The following is a 16,006-nucleotide window of genomic DNA, read 5'->3' on the forward strand; positions in this document are numbered from 1 at the left end:
TTTCCCCAATTACACGTAAAAACAACTTTGAACATTTATTTTTAAAATTGAGTTCCAAATTCTCTCCCTTCCTCCCCACCCCCCCTCATTGAGAAGGCAAGCAATTTGATATAGGTTCTATGTGTGTAATCATGCAAAACATTGCCATGTTAGCATTTTCTTTAAGTGTGAACCCAGCTTCCCCACGGACCAAGGTGGTAGAGGGAAGAAAGGGCCCTTTGTTTTTACTGGGTGTTGGGGGGGGTGTGTAGCAGCAAGCACCCCAAGCGTCCTCAGGGTTTGCAGCTACCACAGGTTCTTGGATCTGCTTTGCTAAAGGAAAGCAACTCAAAATGGGTTAACAAGCTTACTTTAATCAGTCAGACATATATTGTTTACTTTATTCAGGAGAAAAGGTCAGCACCCTAAATCTCAAAGTATACAGGCATAATTATCAAGACAGAAACATCAAGTAGACAGATTTCCAAACTGCCCAACCATTACATCCATACCCAGTCAACATCTGGGTTTCCACATTCTGGGTTTTTCAAAGCCGGGGGACTCTCAACAACGGCTTCCCAGAATTCAGATCAAATCACAGAACACTTCTCAAAGTGAGTCCCAAAACAAAGCTACACATCAGGGCTTATATAGCCTTCTCCTGGCTCAGAGAATGTAACAACCTTATTGACCCACTGGCCAATCAAGAAGTATCTACTGAAAAACAAGCCTCCCACCCTAGGCTCCAGGTGCACGTTAGCCTAGGGGCAGGGAAGATCTTTAAATCTGCATTTCCATTACAGGGTGGTGGTGGTGTTTTTATACTTTTCTTTTTGCTGTATCTTCTCAGTAAACATCATTTTGCAAAAACTAAGATACCTGATTACATTGGGATTGGTAATCAATGGCAATATTGAGGAGAAATTAATTTGTACTGAAATTGATGTGAGGGAGAACACCCTGGAATGGGGTGCTGATAACGTGAGAGGAACCCCACAGCCTTCAGGGATACCCCTGGAGCCTCAAGGGGAGATGGAGCAGTAGCCACCCCCTCTGGGGATTTGGACTGGTAGGCTCAGTGAGGGTTGGGATAAGGACCACCAGAGTCTACATCATGAACAGTAAGCTAGAGACCAGAGGTCATGGCAGGCCCTATAATTTTATCATTCTGTCTGGTGTGAATAGACACCTCTAAAGTCTCCTTTTTCCACTCTTTTCCAAGGGAGACTTTGATTCCTGCCAGAAGGGAAAGCAAGAGATTGTCACCACATGACTGGCTACTCTCCTCATCTCAGAGAGGCAATACCAGTCAGAATTATACCTGTCCACATCCCTAAATATTGTTAGTCTAGGGGAAATTGCACCTGATAACTGTCCCTTCATGGGGACACCAAATGCCAAACCATATATGGTCAATATCAAACAAACCCATTTACCCAGGCTGAAAGCCAACAAATCAGAGAAGTAACTTCCCTGAAAATATGCCAGGCAATAAACAGAGTAAATGAACTCTGCCATTGGGAATGAGATAACTCAACTCAGCTAAGAGAGAGGCTCAGAAATCCCTCAAGGGAAAATTTCTCTAAATCTCTAGTGTGGAAAGCTGGGAATAGAGATTAACATTCAACATGTCAGAGTCTTTCTCTCTTTTAGCAACCTGAAGAGAGGTTGAAATGAGACATGTTCTATCTCGAAATTAGAAGCTAGAAGAGCCCAGATCTCTCTTCTCTCTCACTTTCCCCAACTCTACTCACATTTCTTGATGGTGTGGAAGTCAATCTCTACTAGTGAGGAGAGGCTTCCATGTAATTGGCCTTCTGAGCCAAGAGTTATTCTATCAGGAAAGTTAAGAAGAAAGAGGAAAGGAATTGGAGGCACTTATTATAGACGGCCTTCGAAGGGAGTTTAGCTGAGACGGGAGGAGAAATCCAGGACAATAGATAGACCAAGGGGAGGTTTTTTGAAGATGGAGAAAAAACAGGTATGTGTGTAGACAGTAGGGAAGCAGAGGGACTGAAGATTAGTGAGAGAGTAGAGATGATAGAGGGGAAAATCTGCAGGAGAAAATGGAATGGAATGAGGTCATGGTTGTTTGTGACCAAAGACAAAGGGTATTGTTTTGACTTGCGAGGCAGGGCCACTTATGTAAAGTCGTCAGCCTCACTGTCTCCTCCAGTGTCATTTGGGAGGCCAGCTGCAAGAGGTAGGTCAAGATGACTCCAGTGAAGTCACTTGGGCCGTCACTGATCGCCCTTCCTTGGGACTGGCCAGCCTCTCAATTCTAAATTCTAACCATCCTCCCAGCTAAGCCATATCTTTCCATCTTGGCATGAGTAGCCTTCCGGACTTACACTAACAAAGACGTCAGCAGCAGCCAGGAGACCTGTCCAAGTTGGCTGCGTCAGATAGCTTTGGGAAGACCTTGACCCCAGAATGTTTGTCTTCCTTCTTGTTTTGTAGTTACCAAGTCTGGTTACATGGGTCTCCATGGGCAAACATGGACAACCACCTTTCTGTTTGCCTTGGTTGGGGGGCAAGGTTCTCATCCTTGTTCATAGACTTGAATGTTGTAATGGTTGATGGATTTTAAGACTAAATGTTAATTTTTTAATAAATAAATAAATAAATTTTTTGTTTTCAACATTCACTTCCATAAGCTTTACATTTTCTCTGCCTCCTTCCCATCTCCCCTCCCCAAGACGACATGAAATCCAATATAGGCTCTACATTCACATTAATCATGTTGTATAGAAGAATTAGAATAAATGGGCTGAACCATGAGAAAGAAAAAAATGAAACAAATAAAATACTAATTAAAAACAAAGTCCTCATTCACAGCAATAGGGCTGGAGGCCCTGGCTCCTGTGTCCCACCTTGATCATCATGGGCCTGGGTTTGAATCCTAGATCTGACACCTATTCCTTGTGTGACCTTGGAAAAGTCCCTTAGCTTCTCACTTTCATCTTCTGAAAAATCGAAGTATAATCCTAGGTCATCTGTAAGGACACCTGAATCCTATGAAGCTGAAAGTTCCCTGGCCCTGAGACTGAAAATAAGCTATTGCTTGGACTGCCCACAGTGGGCCTCAGGCTCCTGGAGTGCTCAGCTCTCCTCTGGGGAAGCTGAGGCCATGGAGTAGTGCCAATTTGTTTCTGTGAACCTGAGGGCTGGAGGCTAGGTGTCAATTAGTGGGTCAGTTAGTCAAAAAGCATTTCTTACTATGTTCCAAGCCTTTTGCTAAGCATGAAAGGCCATCAAAGAAGGGTACAAACAGTCCAGTGTGTCAAGGAATCCACATCCTAATAGGGAAGGTAACATGTAAGCAGCTAGGGGTCTGTCTACACACATACACACATATAACATACATGTGTATATACATATAGGTGCATGCATATACCACACACATGTGCATGCATATACATACACATACCACACACATACATGTTCGTACATATACATACTTACACTACACACACACACACCACACACGGTAAGTGGCATCTGCAGGTCAACTGACCAGTGAGGCTAAGCCCCTGATCTGGACCCCAGCCTACACCCTCTACCTCAACCCCTCCTTCTGAGGCGGAGCTGCTGGGCACAGATAAAGTCTGATGGGCAAAGGTCACGGGTCCCTAGGCTAGGCTCCAGCTCCAAGGGACAGCAGCTGAGGAAAGAGGAGACCACAGAGCACCAGGTGAAGTATCACTCCGTCCTGCTCTGCCAGTTGAGGAGCTAGGCCAAGACTGGGGGGAAGCAAGTTAAGGGACTGATGTGTGAGGGTTCACAGACTGTCCCCATCTCAAGGGGCCATGGGGTCATTCCTTGGTGAAGACCTAGAACCCCATATTTCCAGCCATGGGGGCTTTTGAGACCTTCAAGTCCACCCTCTTGTTTTTCAGAGAAAGAAAATGAGTCCCAAGGTCACATAGCCCATCACTGTAGGGATGATATCTGAACCCAGGACCTTGGACTCACATCCAGACCTTTCTGCACCTATATCTGGAAAGACTGAAAATACATTAGGCATCTGAGAGAAGCCAGGGGAAGAGCAGTCAAGAAAATTTGGGTCAAAATAAGTGATATTGAATCTATTTTAATAAGTGCTAAGTCTGTTTTTATATGGGAAAAAAAGTTACTGTACCTGATCCGTACACAGGTGTTTTAGAGGGACCTTGCTGCCAGTGACCCCCTGCCCATCTGGGGATCCCTAGCTATCCCAGGACCCTTCCTCAGTGAGTCCTGAAATAGTCTGGTCAGATGGAGGGGCACTGGGACCTGTCCTTGGACCATGAGTGCTGGGAGACAAGGGTTCAGAGATCCACAGCTGCTTCAGGCCTGGCAAGATCCTTTCCCAGCATTGCTCAGGTCCTAGGAACCCCCAGAGGTTCAGAGAATGTCAGAGTAGGGAAAGAAATGGAGCCTATTCCCCTCCCCTACCCCTGTCACAGAAGAGACCCAGAGAAGAGGGGTGAGTATGAAGTTATACAGACAGGAAGAATTAGAACGCAGGTCTGCAGTCGTTCTGTTCCATGCCTGTAATGATAGTTGGGCCTTTGGCCTGCCGTCTTGGAAGAGGGCAGGGATGTCTAGGCCTAGGAAAGCTGGTAGAATTCTGAAGGACCCTGGAAGGCAGGGAGGGGGTTAGCAGTCAATCCCTTCTGGACCAGGAGGGGTCCTGGGGAGGGGACATGAGAGCCTAGGCCTGGGGCTGCTCTTCTCTGTTTGTCTGGCTCCTGGTAGGAGGTGGGGATAGAGCAAGCTGGGGACAGTCTGTACAAAGTCCTTTGTGGAGGTGGCTGTGGTAAGGGTGGGGGTGGAGGGCTTCCACTGCCCAGGACAGGGGACACAGAATCTCCTTGGGGGAGGATGGGCTGGGCTGGGCTGGGTCAGGAGGGCTCTGGGTGTGAATCCTGCCTCTGACACTAACGTCTTACTGAATGTGGCTGGGGTGAGATGCCACCCACTCTGACCTTCAGTTTCCTTATCAGTAAAAAGAAGCTAATTATGAATGACTGGGCTCCAGCTCTGTCCTTCCTAACTGCTGGGGGCGGCCTCCCTTTTGGTCTCCATTGACTGAGACACCTCCCAGTGACCGGGAGCCCTAGGCCTCAGCCTCAGGAGCTGTATCTGCTTGAGCAACCCCTGGGCTATGGGCAGGGGAGCTTGAGATGGGGAGGGAGGGGGGCGGTAAGGGACTGGGACTCCTTTGCCTCCTCCCACACAGGAATGCCCCAGCTCTACAGCACCCAGGCCACTCCCACTCATCTAGCCTGGTACAGTGGAAACAAGCCCTGGCTTTGGAGCCAGAGGATTGGGGTTCAAATCCTGCTTTTATCATTTCCTCCCTGTGTGACCTTGGGCAGCTCATTTCATTTCTCCGAGCCTCAGTTTCCCCATCTATAAAATGAAAAGGTTGGGCTATATGGACTCTGAGACCCTTTTCATCTGTGCCTCTGTGATCCTATGAGCCAAAAAATATGTATTAAGGGCCATCTGGGTGCTAGGCCCTGGGCTGGGCACTGAGGATATAAAAATAAGAAGGAAATAGCTCCTGCCCTTAAGGAGTTTCCATTCTACTGAAGAGAAAGAGGAGGATATGGGAGAAAGAGACAGAGAGAGAGAGTGAGGGGTGGGGGAAGAGAGAGAGGGAGAGACAGAGACAGATAGAGACAGACAGAAAGAGAGGGGGGAAGAGAGGAGAGAGAGAGGGAGAGACACCAGGAAAGTGAGCTGACAGTTGAGGAAATCAGGAGGGAGCTCCTGTAGGAAGTGGTGGTGTTCAGTCATTTCTTTCATTGTCTGACTCTCTGTGACCCCATTTTGGGGTTTTCTTGGCAAAGACACTGGAGTGGTCTGCCATTTCCTTCTCCAGTTCATTTGACAGATGAGGAAACTTAGGCAAACAGGGAAAAGTGATTTGCTCAGGGTCACACAGCTAGTGAGTCTCTGAACCTGGATTTGAACTCAGGTTCTCCTGACTCCAGGCCTGGTGCTCTGTCTCTATCCACTGTACCACCCAGCTGCCTTGGGCCTCACTTTACCCTTTTGTAAAACGAAGGGGTTGTTTTCCATGATCTCTAAGATCTCTTCTGTTTTGTCCAGTTGCGCAGGACTTAACGTTGTGTTTGGAGCTGCACACAACTTTAGAAACTGCATCCCACTTTCTCATTTTACAGATAAGGAAAGTGAGGCCCAGAATGGGGAGAAGGCCTGTCTGAGGTCACACAGGAAGGAAAGCCATAGTTTCAGCCTAGGTCCTTCCCTGAATCCTTGCCATGCTGCCCTCCCACTGCCAGAATGGAGGCTTCTTCTTGAGGGCAAGCCCAAGGCTTTTCTTAACCTTTGCCTAGTACCTTGTAGCCAGCATGCACTGAATTACTGTTTGCTGAATGATTGAATGAGAACAAAGAGAGGCCTTCTCTGTTTTTACCTCCAGACTTCTGTCACCTCTGTTCTCCAGGCCGGTGGCAGGGATGGGTCCCCCAGGACTAGCTGTGGCCTTCCTGCTGGGGCTGGTGGGGGCCACCCTGGCCTCTGAGAATGGGACCAGGATCTGCCAGCCAGCCCCAAAATGGCAAGTGGACGGAGGCGCATCCCCCATGGAGGAAGCCCTGGGCCAAGTGACAGTGGTGGCCCTCCTGAAGGCCAGCTGACACTTCTGTCTCAAGCAAGCTGCCAGGTGACGGGCACAAGAGGGGTGGTCTCAAGGAGGGAATGGGGCGAAGACCAGAGCCGAGAGGCCCAGGAGGTCGAGGCAAAGGGAGCCAGACTTATAATCAATAGAGACTTCAGGGCAAACCTTCAAACTGGTACTTATCAGCCATGCGGCGACATCAAGTCATATTCTCATTCTGAGCCTGTTTCCCCCATCACAAAATCTCATCCTGGGAAAGAACCTCAGTGGGAACAAGACTGCCTCCCTCTCTATTCCAGAAACAAGTGGCCTCTACTTGCAGACCTCCAGGAATGGGGAGATCACCACCTCTCAAGGCAGCCCATCCCACTCAGGAAGGGTTCACAATTGTTGGGAAATTCTTCTAGACTTACCCAGCTCAGTCGGCCTCTCTGTGGCCTTCTCCCTTGGCTGCTTGCTCTGCCCTATGGGTCGAGCAGAGCAAGGCTGACCCTCCTCCACAGCAGCCTCTCAAACACCTGGAGCCAGGGATCCTCTGGGGGCCTCCCTGAATGTTCTTTCTAGGCTAAACATCCCCAGGTCCTTTCCTGGAGCCTCCATGCCCTGCCTGCCCTCCTCTGGACACTCTCCAGCCCATTCCAAGCCCTTTTCAGACCCCAGGGCTCCAGAGGAGGCCCAACTCTCACCTCTTTAGTCCTTCTGAATGCAGCCCCACAGTGCACCAGGCTTTGTCTGCCTTAACACACTAGTGTATGAGTGAAATTCTGGTCCACCAGGACCTCCAAGTCTTTCCCAGACAAGTCCATCCAGTCAGGATTCCCACTATCCTATACCTATGAAGGTGACACTTTGGTGACTTTGTCCCCCTGAATTTGACCTGCTGTCCCTTGCTGAGACCCTTTTAGCTTCAAACTCTGTCATCTAGTGTGTCCACATGTGCCCTCCCCTACCCTCGCCATTGCAGAAGGAGCTCATCTGCTATTCAATGAGTGTGGCACTGATGCCTTTACCTAACCAGTGGTACAGGGCCACGCACAGTCAGTCAACAAACCCTGAAGAAGTGCATGCTATGTGGCAGGCACCGTCCCTGCTCTTAGGAGCTCCCAGGCTAACGGGGGAGACAAGACACAAACCACTCTGCAGAGTCTGGCACCAGCCAGGGCAGGGGCAGTGGCATGAGGAGGGGCTGGGGAAGGCTTCCTGTAGAGGGTGGGATTGGAGGGGGCCTGAAGGGAGCCAGGGAAGGCAGGAGGTGGAGATGAGGAGGGAGAGTGTTCCAGGCCCAGGGGTGGCCCAGAGCAGAGAGGCAGGGTGTGGTGTTTGTGGACTAGCCAGAGGCCAGGGTCACGGGATGGAAGACCGGGGCAGGGGGGACTGGAAGGGCAGGAGGGGGCCAGCTTACCAAGGGCTTTGAATGAGTGGAGGATTTTATATTTATTCTTGGGAGTAATAGGGAGCCACAGGGATTTATTGAGGTGTGTGTGTGTGTGTGACAGAGAGACAGAGGGGAATCGTGGAAGGCACCAAGGTTGGGGGACCAGGATGGTGGCCCCTTGACAGTAACAGAGGGGAGCATTAGGGGGCAGAGATAATGAGTTCACTGAAGTTAAGCCGCATGTCTCTGGGACATGCAGTTCAATATGTCTGAGGCAGCTGGGAGGTGATGAGAGCACCAGTGATATAGCTTAGAAGGAGAAGAGAGGAGGGAGGGGCCTGGGGGGTGCGACCTGAATGAAGATGCAGTAGAAGCCTGAGGAGGAGTGGTCAGGAGGCAGGGGGAGAGCCAGGAGAGAAGGCGGAGAGGGCACTGGGCAGCCTTAAAGGCTGCAGAGGCCAGCAAGGGTGAGCACTAAGGAAAGGCCGCTGGAGTTGGCTTAAGAGATGGTGAGGAAGAAGAGAGAAGAGGGAAGCTGTCCAGTAGCTGTCAGTGGCCCCCCGAGGGGAGTCTGGTCACAGAGGGGAGGAGAGAGGTGGGACAGAAAGTGGCAGAGGGACAGATCAAGCCTAGGAAGATGTGGATGTGTTTGTAGGCAGGAGGGGAGCGGCAGTAGACGGGCGACATTAAAGACAAATGAGAACCAAGGTGACAGAGGGGCAATCTGCTGGGAAGGTGGGCTGGACTGGGATCCCTTGTACATGCAGAGGGCTTCACCTGGCAGGAGAGGGCCACTTCTTCATGGGAGACAGGAGTGATAGAAGGCATCTGGGAGTAGGAGGTGAGGGTGTGGGGAAAAGAGGAAGCCCACAGTAAATGGTTTCAGTTTTATCAGGACCACAAATGTGAGGCTTACCTAATGTGCTTACCTAACTCTGGCACTCAGTGTCCTTCCTAAAGGGCAGTTGTGCAGAAAGCCCTTGGCAGCCACTGGGGACCATGGCCTTCAGAAGGTCTCCAGGAAGTTCTGAGCTGAGCCTCCCCTGGTACCCTCCCCTTCCTGGGCCAGCCCCCAGGAATGCCCCACTTTCTGGGCATTTGCCCCTTGCCTGTTCCCAGGCCCCAGCCAACAGTGAGTTTATTTATTGTGAGAGAAAAGGGGGAGGGAGAAGAATGGGCAGAGGCAACTTGACCCAGAAACAGGATCTTATTGACAAGTCAACCCTCCCCCATCTTAGGGGGCCAGAGGGGACTAGGAGAGGCTCCCACTCAGCAGCTCCCTCTGCCCCCCACCTCCCCCACAGACTTCTGAGGGAGCTCAGAAACTCCTGAGGCACTCCTCCCTACCTCCAGGACCATTTCACAGAGGAGGAAACTGAGGCCCAGAGAGAGGAGCTCTCCCCCAATGTCTCAAAGGCAAGCAAAGGCAGGGCTGGGAATGGCCCCTGTCTGGCCTGCCGGGCCACTCTCCTGGCTCTCCCATCCCAAGGTCAAGGCCCTGCCCACAAAGACTCTGAAGGCAAGAGGGGCTGGGGGAGAGGAACTTCCTTACTAGTCTCTCCTTTCTTGTCCTCAGCATAGGCAACTTGCAGGAGCGCCTGGCCCGCGTGGGTGTCGCTGGTGTTCGCTTCATCATAGTCAATGAGAAGTCGCCCCTGTCCCAGGCCCTGCATGGGGAGCTGACACGCCATGCACCCCTGGGCGTGCCTGTCTATGGCCAACAAGGGCCTGGCCCTGACATCTGGAGCATCCTTGGAGGCGCCAAGGATGACTTCCTTGTCTATGACAGGTAGGCTGGCTGCGGGGCTGGGGTTATAGGTGACGCCAAGAATGGAGGGGAGTGGACGGAGAGACTGATGGGTCAGGGAGAGGTTGCTGTAGCCTTGGGGGCCCTCTCAGTCTGTGCCCATCATGTGCTTCCTAAGCCCATGGCAGGAACTTGGCTCCAGGTGACTTCTGAGTGGTGCCTTTTTCCCCTCAGGGCTGACTGCCAGGTCTCCTGTCCCTTCTTTTCCTTGACCTGGCAGAGCTACCCCAGGGCCCAGAGACCATATGAGTGTGTGTGAGACGGGCATAGTCTCCTGCTCTAATGGAGAGCAGCCAGCACCCACCGTCCCACCAGAGGGCTGGTGCCAACACTGAACCTCACACACCTTGCCCCAGTTGCCTGAGGAGGCATGGATTTCCCAGACTCAGTGGGGCAACAGAGATCTGGGGAGGCAGTGGCTTGAGAGCCCCCTTAATCCAATGCCTCATTTTGTGGATGGGGAAACCAAGGCCCAGAGAAGGCCAAGGACTTGTCAGAGGTCAGGCAGCAGGGCCAAGACCAGGAGTTTGTCCAAGGTCAGGCCACAGGGCCAGGGACTTATCAGAGGTCAGGTGCCAGGGCCAGGGCCAGGGCAGGGGCAGGATTCACACTCCGACCCTATGACTCCTAGGGGCCAGGGGCTTGTCCAAGGTCAGATGACAGGGCCAGGGCCAGGGATTTATCAAAGGCCAGGGCAGGGGCAGGATTCACACTCAGACCCTGTGACTTCCAGGCCAACCCTCTTTCCATAGCAGTCTGACTCTGTCTGCCCTCACAGGTGTGGTCGCCTGACTTTCCACCTCCAGCTGCCCTTCAGTTTCCTGCACTTCCCCTATGTGGAGTCGGCCATTCGCATCACCCACCGGCAAGATCACTGTGGGAACTGTTCTTTCTACCCTGCCCAGGTGAGACCCAGAGAGGGCAGGGCATACATGGGAGGCCAGGCCTCACGCTGGGCAGGTACCCATATCAACTGTGCCATCACACTGCCTCACTTCACAAGTGGGCACAGGACCAGAGACTTGTCCAAGAGCACATGGGGAGAGGGTGACCTTGAACCCTTATCAGTGTTCTCTCTACCTCCCTGGGCTGACTAGGGGTCAAAGGTGGGCTTCTTGGGAGCCATGGGATTTAACAGTCAAGGAGAGAGCAGAGACCTTCTCCCCCCCACCCCTACTACCATCAGGGGCCCACCAGGCCATTGAGGAGGACTGTGGGTAATGCCCCATGGGAGGGCCTGTGGATGGACACCCTAGCAGCACACAGTGTGATATTGCCCCCTGCCAGTCTGTGCTGTGTGGCTATAGACTGTGCCCTGGATTTCTGAGGTGTGGGTGGAGAGGCTTTCAACCTTCAAAGAGCTATGAGAGGGGCCTTCCCTTACCCCCACCCCCCAGTAGGGGCTCCCCGAGATGTCCAGGCTCTCAGCCCCAGAAGCCCACATACCAGGGGTAAGCCTACTCAGCCTCAGAGGACAGATGCAGGATCCACCCAGACCTCGGTACCTCTTGGGAACGTCTTCCTCCGGGTAGATCCTGTCAGATCTTGGGCTCCTCTGGGAGAACACCTGAGAACCAAGGCTTCCAACCAGACAGTTCAGACATCAGAGGAGGGTGTGAGTGGAGGGGACCTGTATATACAGATCTATGTCTGTGTAAGGAGAGCTCCCTGAGGGGGCTGGTGAGCATATCCTTAAATGAACCCTCTGCTTGGAGCCTGGCACTGATTGGGCCTCTTCCTGCACAAGGTGCCCACTGTGCCCTGCCAGGTAGTTGATCTTCAGTGCGTGGGGCTGCCATAAACTGGTTTGGTCACTTTGGGTGTCCATAGCCCATAGCCCAGACAACAATTTCAAATACTAGCTCAGATGTTTGTCCAAAGGCACAGCTCCTGGAGAGTCGGCAGGAGCAGCCCTGGCAGAGGGAGGGCTCCCGAGAAGTCCCCCACCCTCGCCCCAGGAGACCTGAAGGACTAAGGCAGTTTGTTATTTTGAATCTGCCTCTTGCTGAATAATGTCCTTGCAGGCAGGCCACCAGCCTTAGCCTTGGAAGTGGGGATTGGGTAATTTGTTTCTTCTGTGGCTGTCTAGGAAAATTATCTTTATGCTTGGCCTTGCAGAGGAAACTGAGACAGGGCTGGACTGGGCTGGGCTGAAGGTACATTGAGATGGAAACCAGCTCTAAAATGGAAACCTGGGGCCAGAGAGGGAAGGCAGGCCCCCCTTCCCCTCAGGATCCCTGGTAAGCTGGCAGTCCTGCTTAGCCCCAGCTCTGGAGCCTGCCTTCAGGCCCCTCAGCCCAGCTCCATCCGGCTGCTTTCTATACAGAGCTGGTGAATGGGGGTCTGCCTAGTGGGTCCATGTGAAGCTGGTGGGCCATCACTGTCTAATTTCTTCTCTAGGTAAACATCACGGACAAGGCGAAGGCTGAGTCTCCAACTCAGTCCCCTCGCACGGAAGGAGAAGGGCAGGAGCCTCTGGCTGAGGGGTCTAGCACCCACAGGCCAACTCTGTGGTCTAGCACCCCTCCCCCAGCCCATACCCATGGTCCTGTCCACAGCCACAGCAAGAAGCCATCAGCCAGCCTCCCTCTACCCAGTCTAGAGCAGCCCCTCAATGAGGCCACTGAATAACCATCTCATGGCCACAGTCACAGTCAGGCCCCCACTCCCAGGCTGTCCCCAAGAGGGCCACCAGCCCCACTCCCAGCCTCCCCTCTGTCAGTCTGGCCCGTTTTAGAGAGAGCAGAAACTGAGGTGTCCCTGGGGATATGGTGGCCACGGAGAGAGCCCATCTGGCTCCATCAAGGCCCACCTGCCAGTGGTGATGGCTAGCTCTACACCTTGCCTACTGCCCTTTCCTCCCTCAATTCATGATGCCCACAGTGAAACCCGGGGAGCCGGTCATGGTGGGCTGATGCTATGGAGAGAGGAGGGGTGAGGAGGAGACTCCATCATTCACACCCAGGTTTAACTACAAGCCAAGATGGGGTGCCAACCTGACCCAACACAAGTGTCCAGAGGAGTGGGGGAGGGTTTGGGGAAATGGCCAATAAACTTCTCTGCCCTGCCTCACCAGTCTGCTTGAGGGTTTTCAGGGTGCATGTGGGGCAGGGAGGGAGCCTGGGACACTGTTGTGTGTGTGTGCATGTGCGTGTGTGGCAGCCACCCTGGGCTTTGTCTAAGATGGGGTGGGGAACCTGTATCCTTGAGGCCACATGTGACCCTCTAGGCCCTCAAGGGTGGCCCTTTGACTAAAGAGGGCAGGAGAGGAAATGCTGAGGCCTTGGGAGGAGCCTCTAGGCCAGTTTGGCAAAGGGACCCTTAAAGGTGGTCTTTACTCCCCAGGGGTTTCTGGGACGTCAAAACTATTTTCACGATAGTACTAAGACATTTTAATTTCTAATATGGTCAGTGTTGATAGATATAAACCATATAAATACTCTTGGGGGAGTCCTCAAAAATTTTTAAGGGTGTAAAGGGGTTCTGAGACCAAAAAGTTTGAGGACAGCTGATGTAGGGAGTGAAGAGTAAAAGTGTGAGTAGCTTGAAATGCTATAGGGCAGGAAGAGCTTTGGGGACTCCCACAGTCAGGGGGCTGGACAGGGAGGAGAATCCAGCAAATGAGACAGAGAAGGAACAGGCAGAGAGGTAGGAGGGGAACAAGAGAGGGAGAGGAGTGAGAGAGACAGAAAGAGAAAAGGAGGGAGAGGGAGAGAAAGAAAAGGAGAGAGAGGAGAGGGGGAAGAGAGAGAAAGAGAAAGAAAAGGAGAGGGGGAAGGGGAGGAGAGAGAAAGAGAAATGGGGAGAGACAGAAACAGAGAGGAGGGAGAGAGGAAAGATGGGAGAGAGAGAGAAGGAGGGAGAGAGAGAGAGAAAGAAAAGGAGAGGGGGAAGGGGGGGAGAGAGAAAGAGAAATGAGGAGAAACAGACAGAAAGAGAGGAGGGAGAGAGGAAAGACGGGAGAGAGAGAGAGAAGGAGGGAGAGAGAGAGAGAAAGAAAAGGAGAGAGGGAGAGAGAGACAGAGACAGAAAGAGAGGAGAGAAAAACAGATGGAGACAGAGGTGGTAGGGAGGGATAGAAAAAAAGAGACAGACAGAGAGAGACGTCCTGAAAACCTAGTGAGCAGAGAGTGACCAGCAGTGTGAGAGGTCAAGGAGAATGAGGATGGAGAAAAGGCCACTGGCTCTGGCAGCCAGGAGATCCTTGCTCACTTTGGGGGCCGCGTTTCTGTGGAATGATGAGTTCCGAAGCCAGACTTCGAGGGTTTTAAAGAGAGTATGAAAGGAGGGGGTAGAGGGGGCAGTATAGACAGCTTTTTCTAGGGGTATGACTGAGAAGAGGAGGAAAGGCTGAGGACGATTATTTATAAAAACAAACCAAACCAGCCCTTGGGGGGTAGGTGCTGGTAAGGTCCTGAGGTCCCTGTAGGATGTGGCTTTAGGAAGGGGACACCTGAGCAGGTCCCTCTTGACCTCCTTGCCCCTCCCCTCCACCCCCTGGGGCCTGGCTCTCCTATGTCTCTCTCTTTGAGATGTTGGTGGGGGAAGACCAGCAGCAGGGAGCTACCTCCCATTTTTCAGATAGGTAAACTGAGGCCCACAGAAGGGCAGGGGCTTGTCCCCTGTGTGACTCTTGACAACATCAGTGAAGAAACCTTTCAGGAAGGACACACTGCCAACCTAGAGAACTTCCTTCCTTGGGGTTCTGACCCCCAGGGGGACCCAGTCCAGTGTTCTCTTTCTAGCTTTCTCCATCACACAGGGCACCTCCTGCTGCACTTGGAGCCAGCTCCTGGGCTCAAACTGAATCTGGCACTTCCTAGTCAGGTGACTACCCCCCCCCATCAGACCACCTCACCTTGGTGAGACTACTTTCTTCTGTAAAATGGGCATCATTCTACCCAAAGCTCCCCACTAGAAGGTGTGGTTGGTGAGGGCTCTGCAGTCCAGGATACCCTCAGGGATGTGCCCCTCACTTCCTGCCCGGCCACACTCAGAGGGCCTTAGTCCGTGCCAGCTCACTGCAGGTCCTGAGGTCCCTGTAGGACTCCTCCCTTGGCTCCCCACTGCTCTTTGAGTGGTCCTGACTTCCCCAGCCAGTCTAGAGTGCTGGTGTCCCAGAGCCTGCCCTGCTGGGCTTCCAAAGGCATGGGAGTCTGCTCCAGCTCTGGAGAAGGAACTGGTAAATGATGGGAGGGGAGTATCCCACAAACAGCCTTCCTTGGGCCCAGAAACCAATTCTAGGTACAGATGCTGGTGGAAGGAACCTCTAGGGAGGGAGGACCCCCACCCCAGGCAGCCCCGCCCACTGGGGGCTAGCTCTCAGACTCAGGCTACTAACATCAGGCCCTGACAATGCTTTCTGTGACTCTCCCCAACCCTCCTGTGCTCTGGGAAAAGCCTGGAACTTTCCCAAGGTCTTGAGACCTTGGGACCCCAGCTCAGGGACCCCTGACTCCAAGGCCTGAGCTCTTGCCTTGCCCTGACCTGGAGCAGCTGAGCTATGCTCTAACCAGGGTTCGAGTCTATACTGGGCTCTCCCACAACAGGGGTCTCCTGAGACTTTCTCAGGAGAAATGAGTCCTGCCCCTGGAAGGGGTGTTTGTCCCTCCCACTCCTGGCTCCCAGCAACCCCAGGCCTGGCTTTTCCTTAAAGCTCACGTTAAACCTTTTCCTTAAATCCTCACCCTTAAAGCTCACTTTGAACATCATCTCTTCCAGGAAGCCCCCTCTGATGCCCCCATTCACCTCTTTGATGGGTGGGCCCCTCACAGAAGGCTGTCTGACAGCTCTCTGGACCTGGGTCTCTGCAGACTCGTCTGAATGCAGCTAATAAATGTTTGGGGACTGCCCTCAGCCAGGACTAAAAAAACCAGGGCCATGGGCAGTAGGGTGGCAGGGACCAGCCCCATGCAATGATGAGAACTTATGCTCTGACAGGGGATTCCTGGCTATGCTCCCAGCATGGAACCTCCCAGTAGGAACAGAATCCCACAACAACATCCCTGACAAGCCTCTCCTTGAATACCTCTTGGGACGGGGAGCTCACTACCTCCAGAGGTAGCCCAACCATTGCTCTCGGTTTTTTAAGACATAAAACTCTGTCCTGTCACCCCCTTCCCGGGGGATCTCTGGGGGCCAAGCAGACAAGGCTAATGCCACCTCTCCATGAGGACCCTTTGAGATGCTTGAAGACCACCCTCATGGTAAT

At 52.6% G+C, this 16,006-nt stretch overlaps 1 protein-coding gene across 1 annotated transcript; it reads left to right on the forward strand.

Annotated features, from left to right (window-relative positions):
• The first annotated feature begins 3,605 nt into the window (after positions 1-3,605).
• Positions 3,606-12,861, forward strand: LOC138165221 (selenoprotein Pb-like). The gene is made up of 5 exons (XM_069093336.1): positions 3,606-3,673; positions 6,440-6,658; positions 9,565-9,777; positions 10,574-10,700; positions 12,196-12,861. Exons 2-5 carry the CDS (start codon positions 6,453-6,455, stop codon positions 12,424-12,426), a joined length of 777 nt encoding a protein of 258 aa, XP_068949437.1. The 5' UTR covers positions 3,606-3,673; positions 6,440-6,452; the 3' UTR covers positions 12,427-12,861.
• Positions 12,862-16,006: the final 3,145 nt, after the last annotated feature.

Source organism: Petaurus breviceps, unplaced genomic scaffold (genome assembly GCF_028583685.1).
Source record: "Petaurus breviceps papuanus isolate PSGF00001 unplaced genomic scaffold, PetGlider_PUasm1.0 208, whole genome shotgun sequence".
Classification (NCBI taxonomy): Eukaryota; Metazoa; Chordata; class Mammalia; order Diprotodontia; family Petauridae; genus Petaurus; species Petaurus breviceps.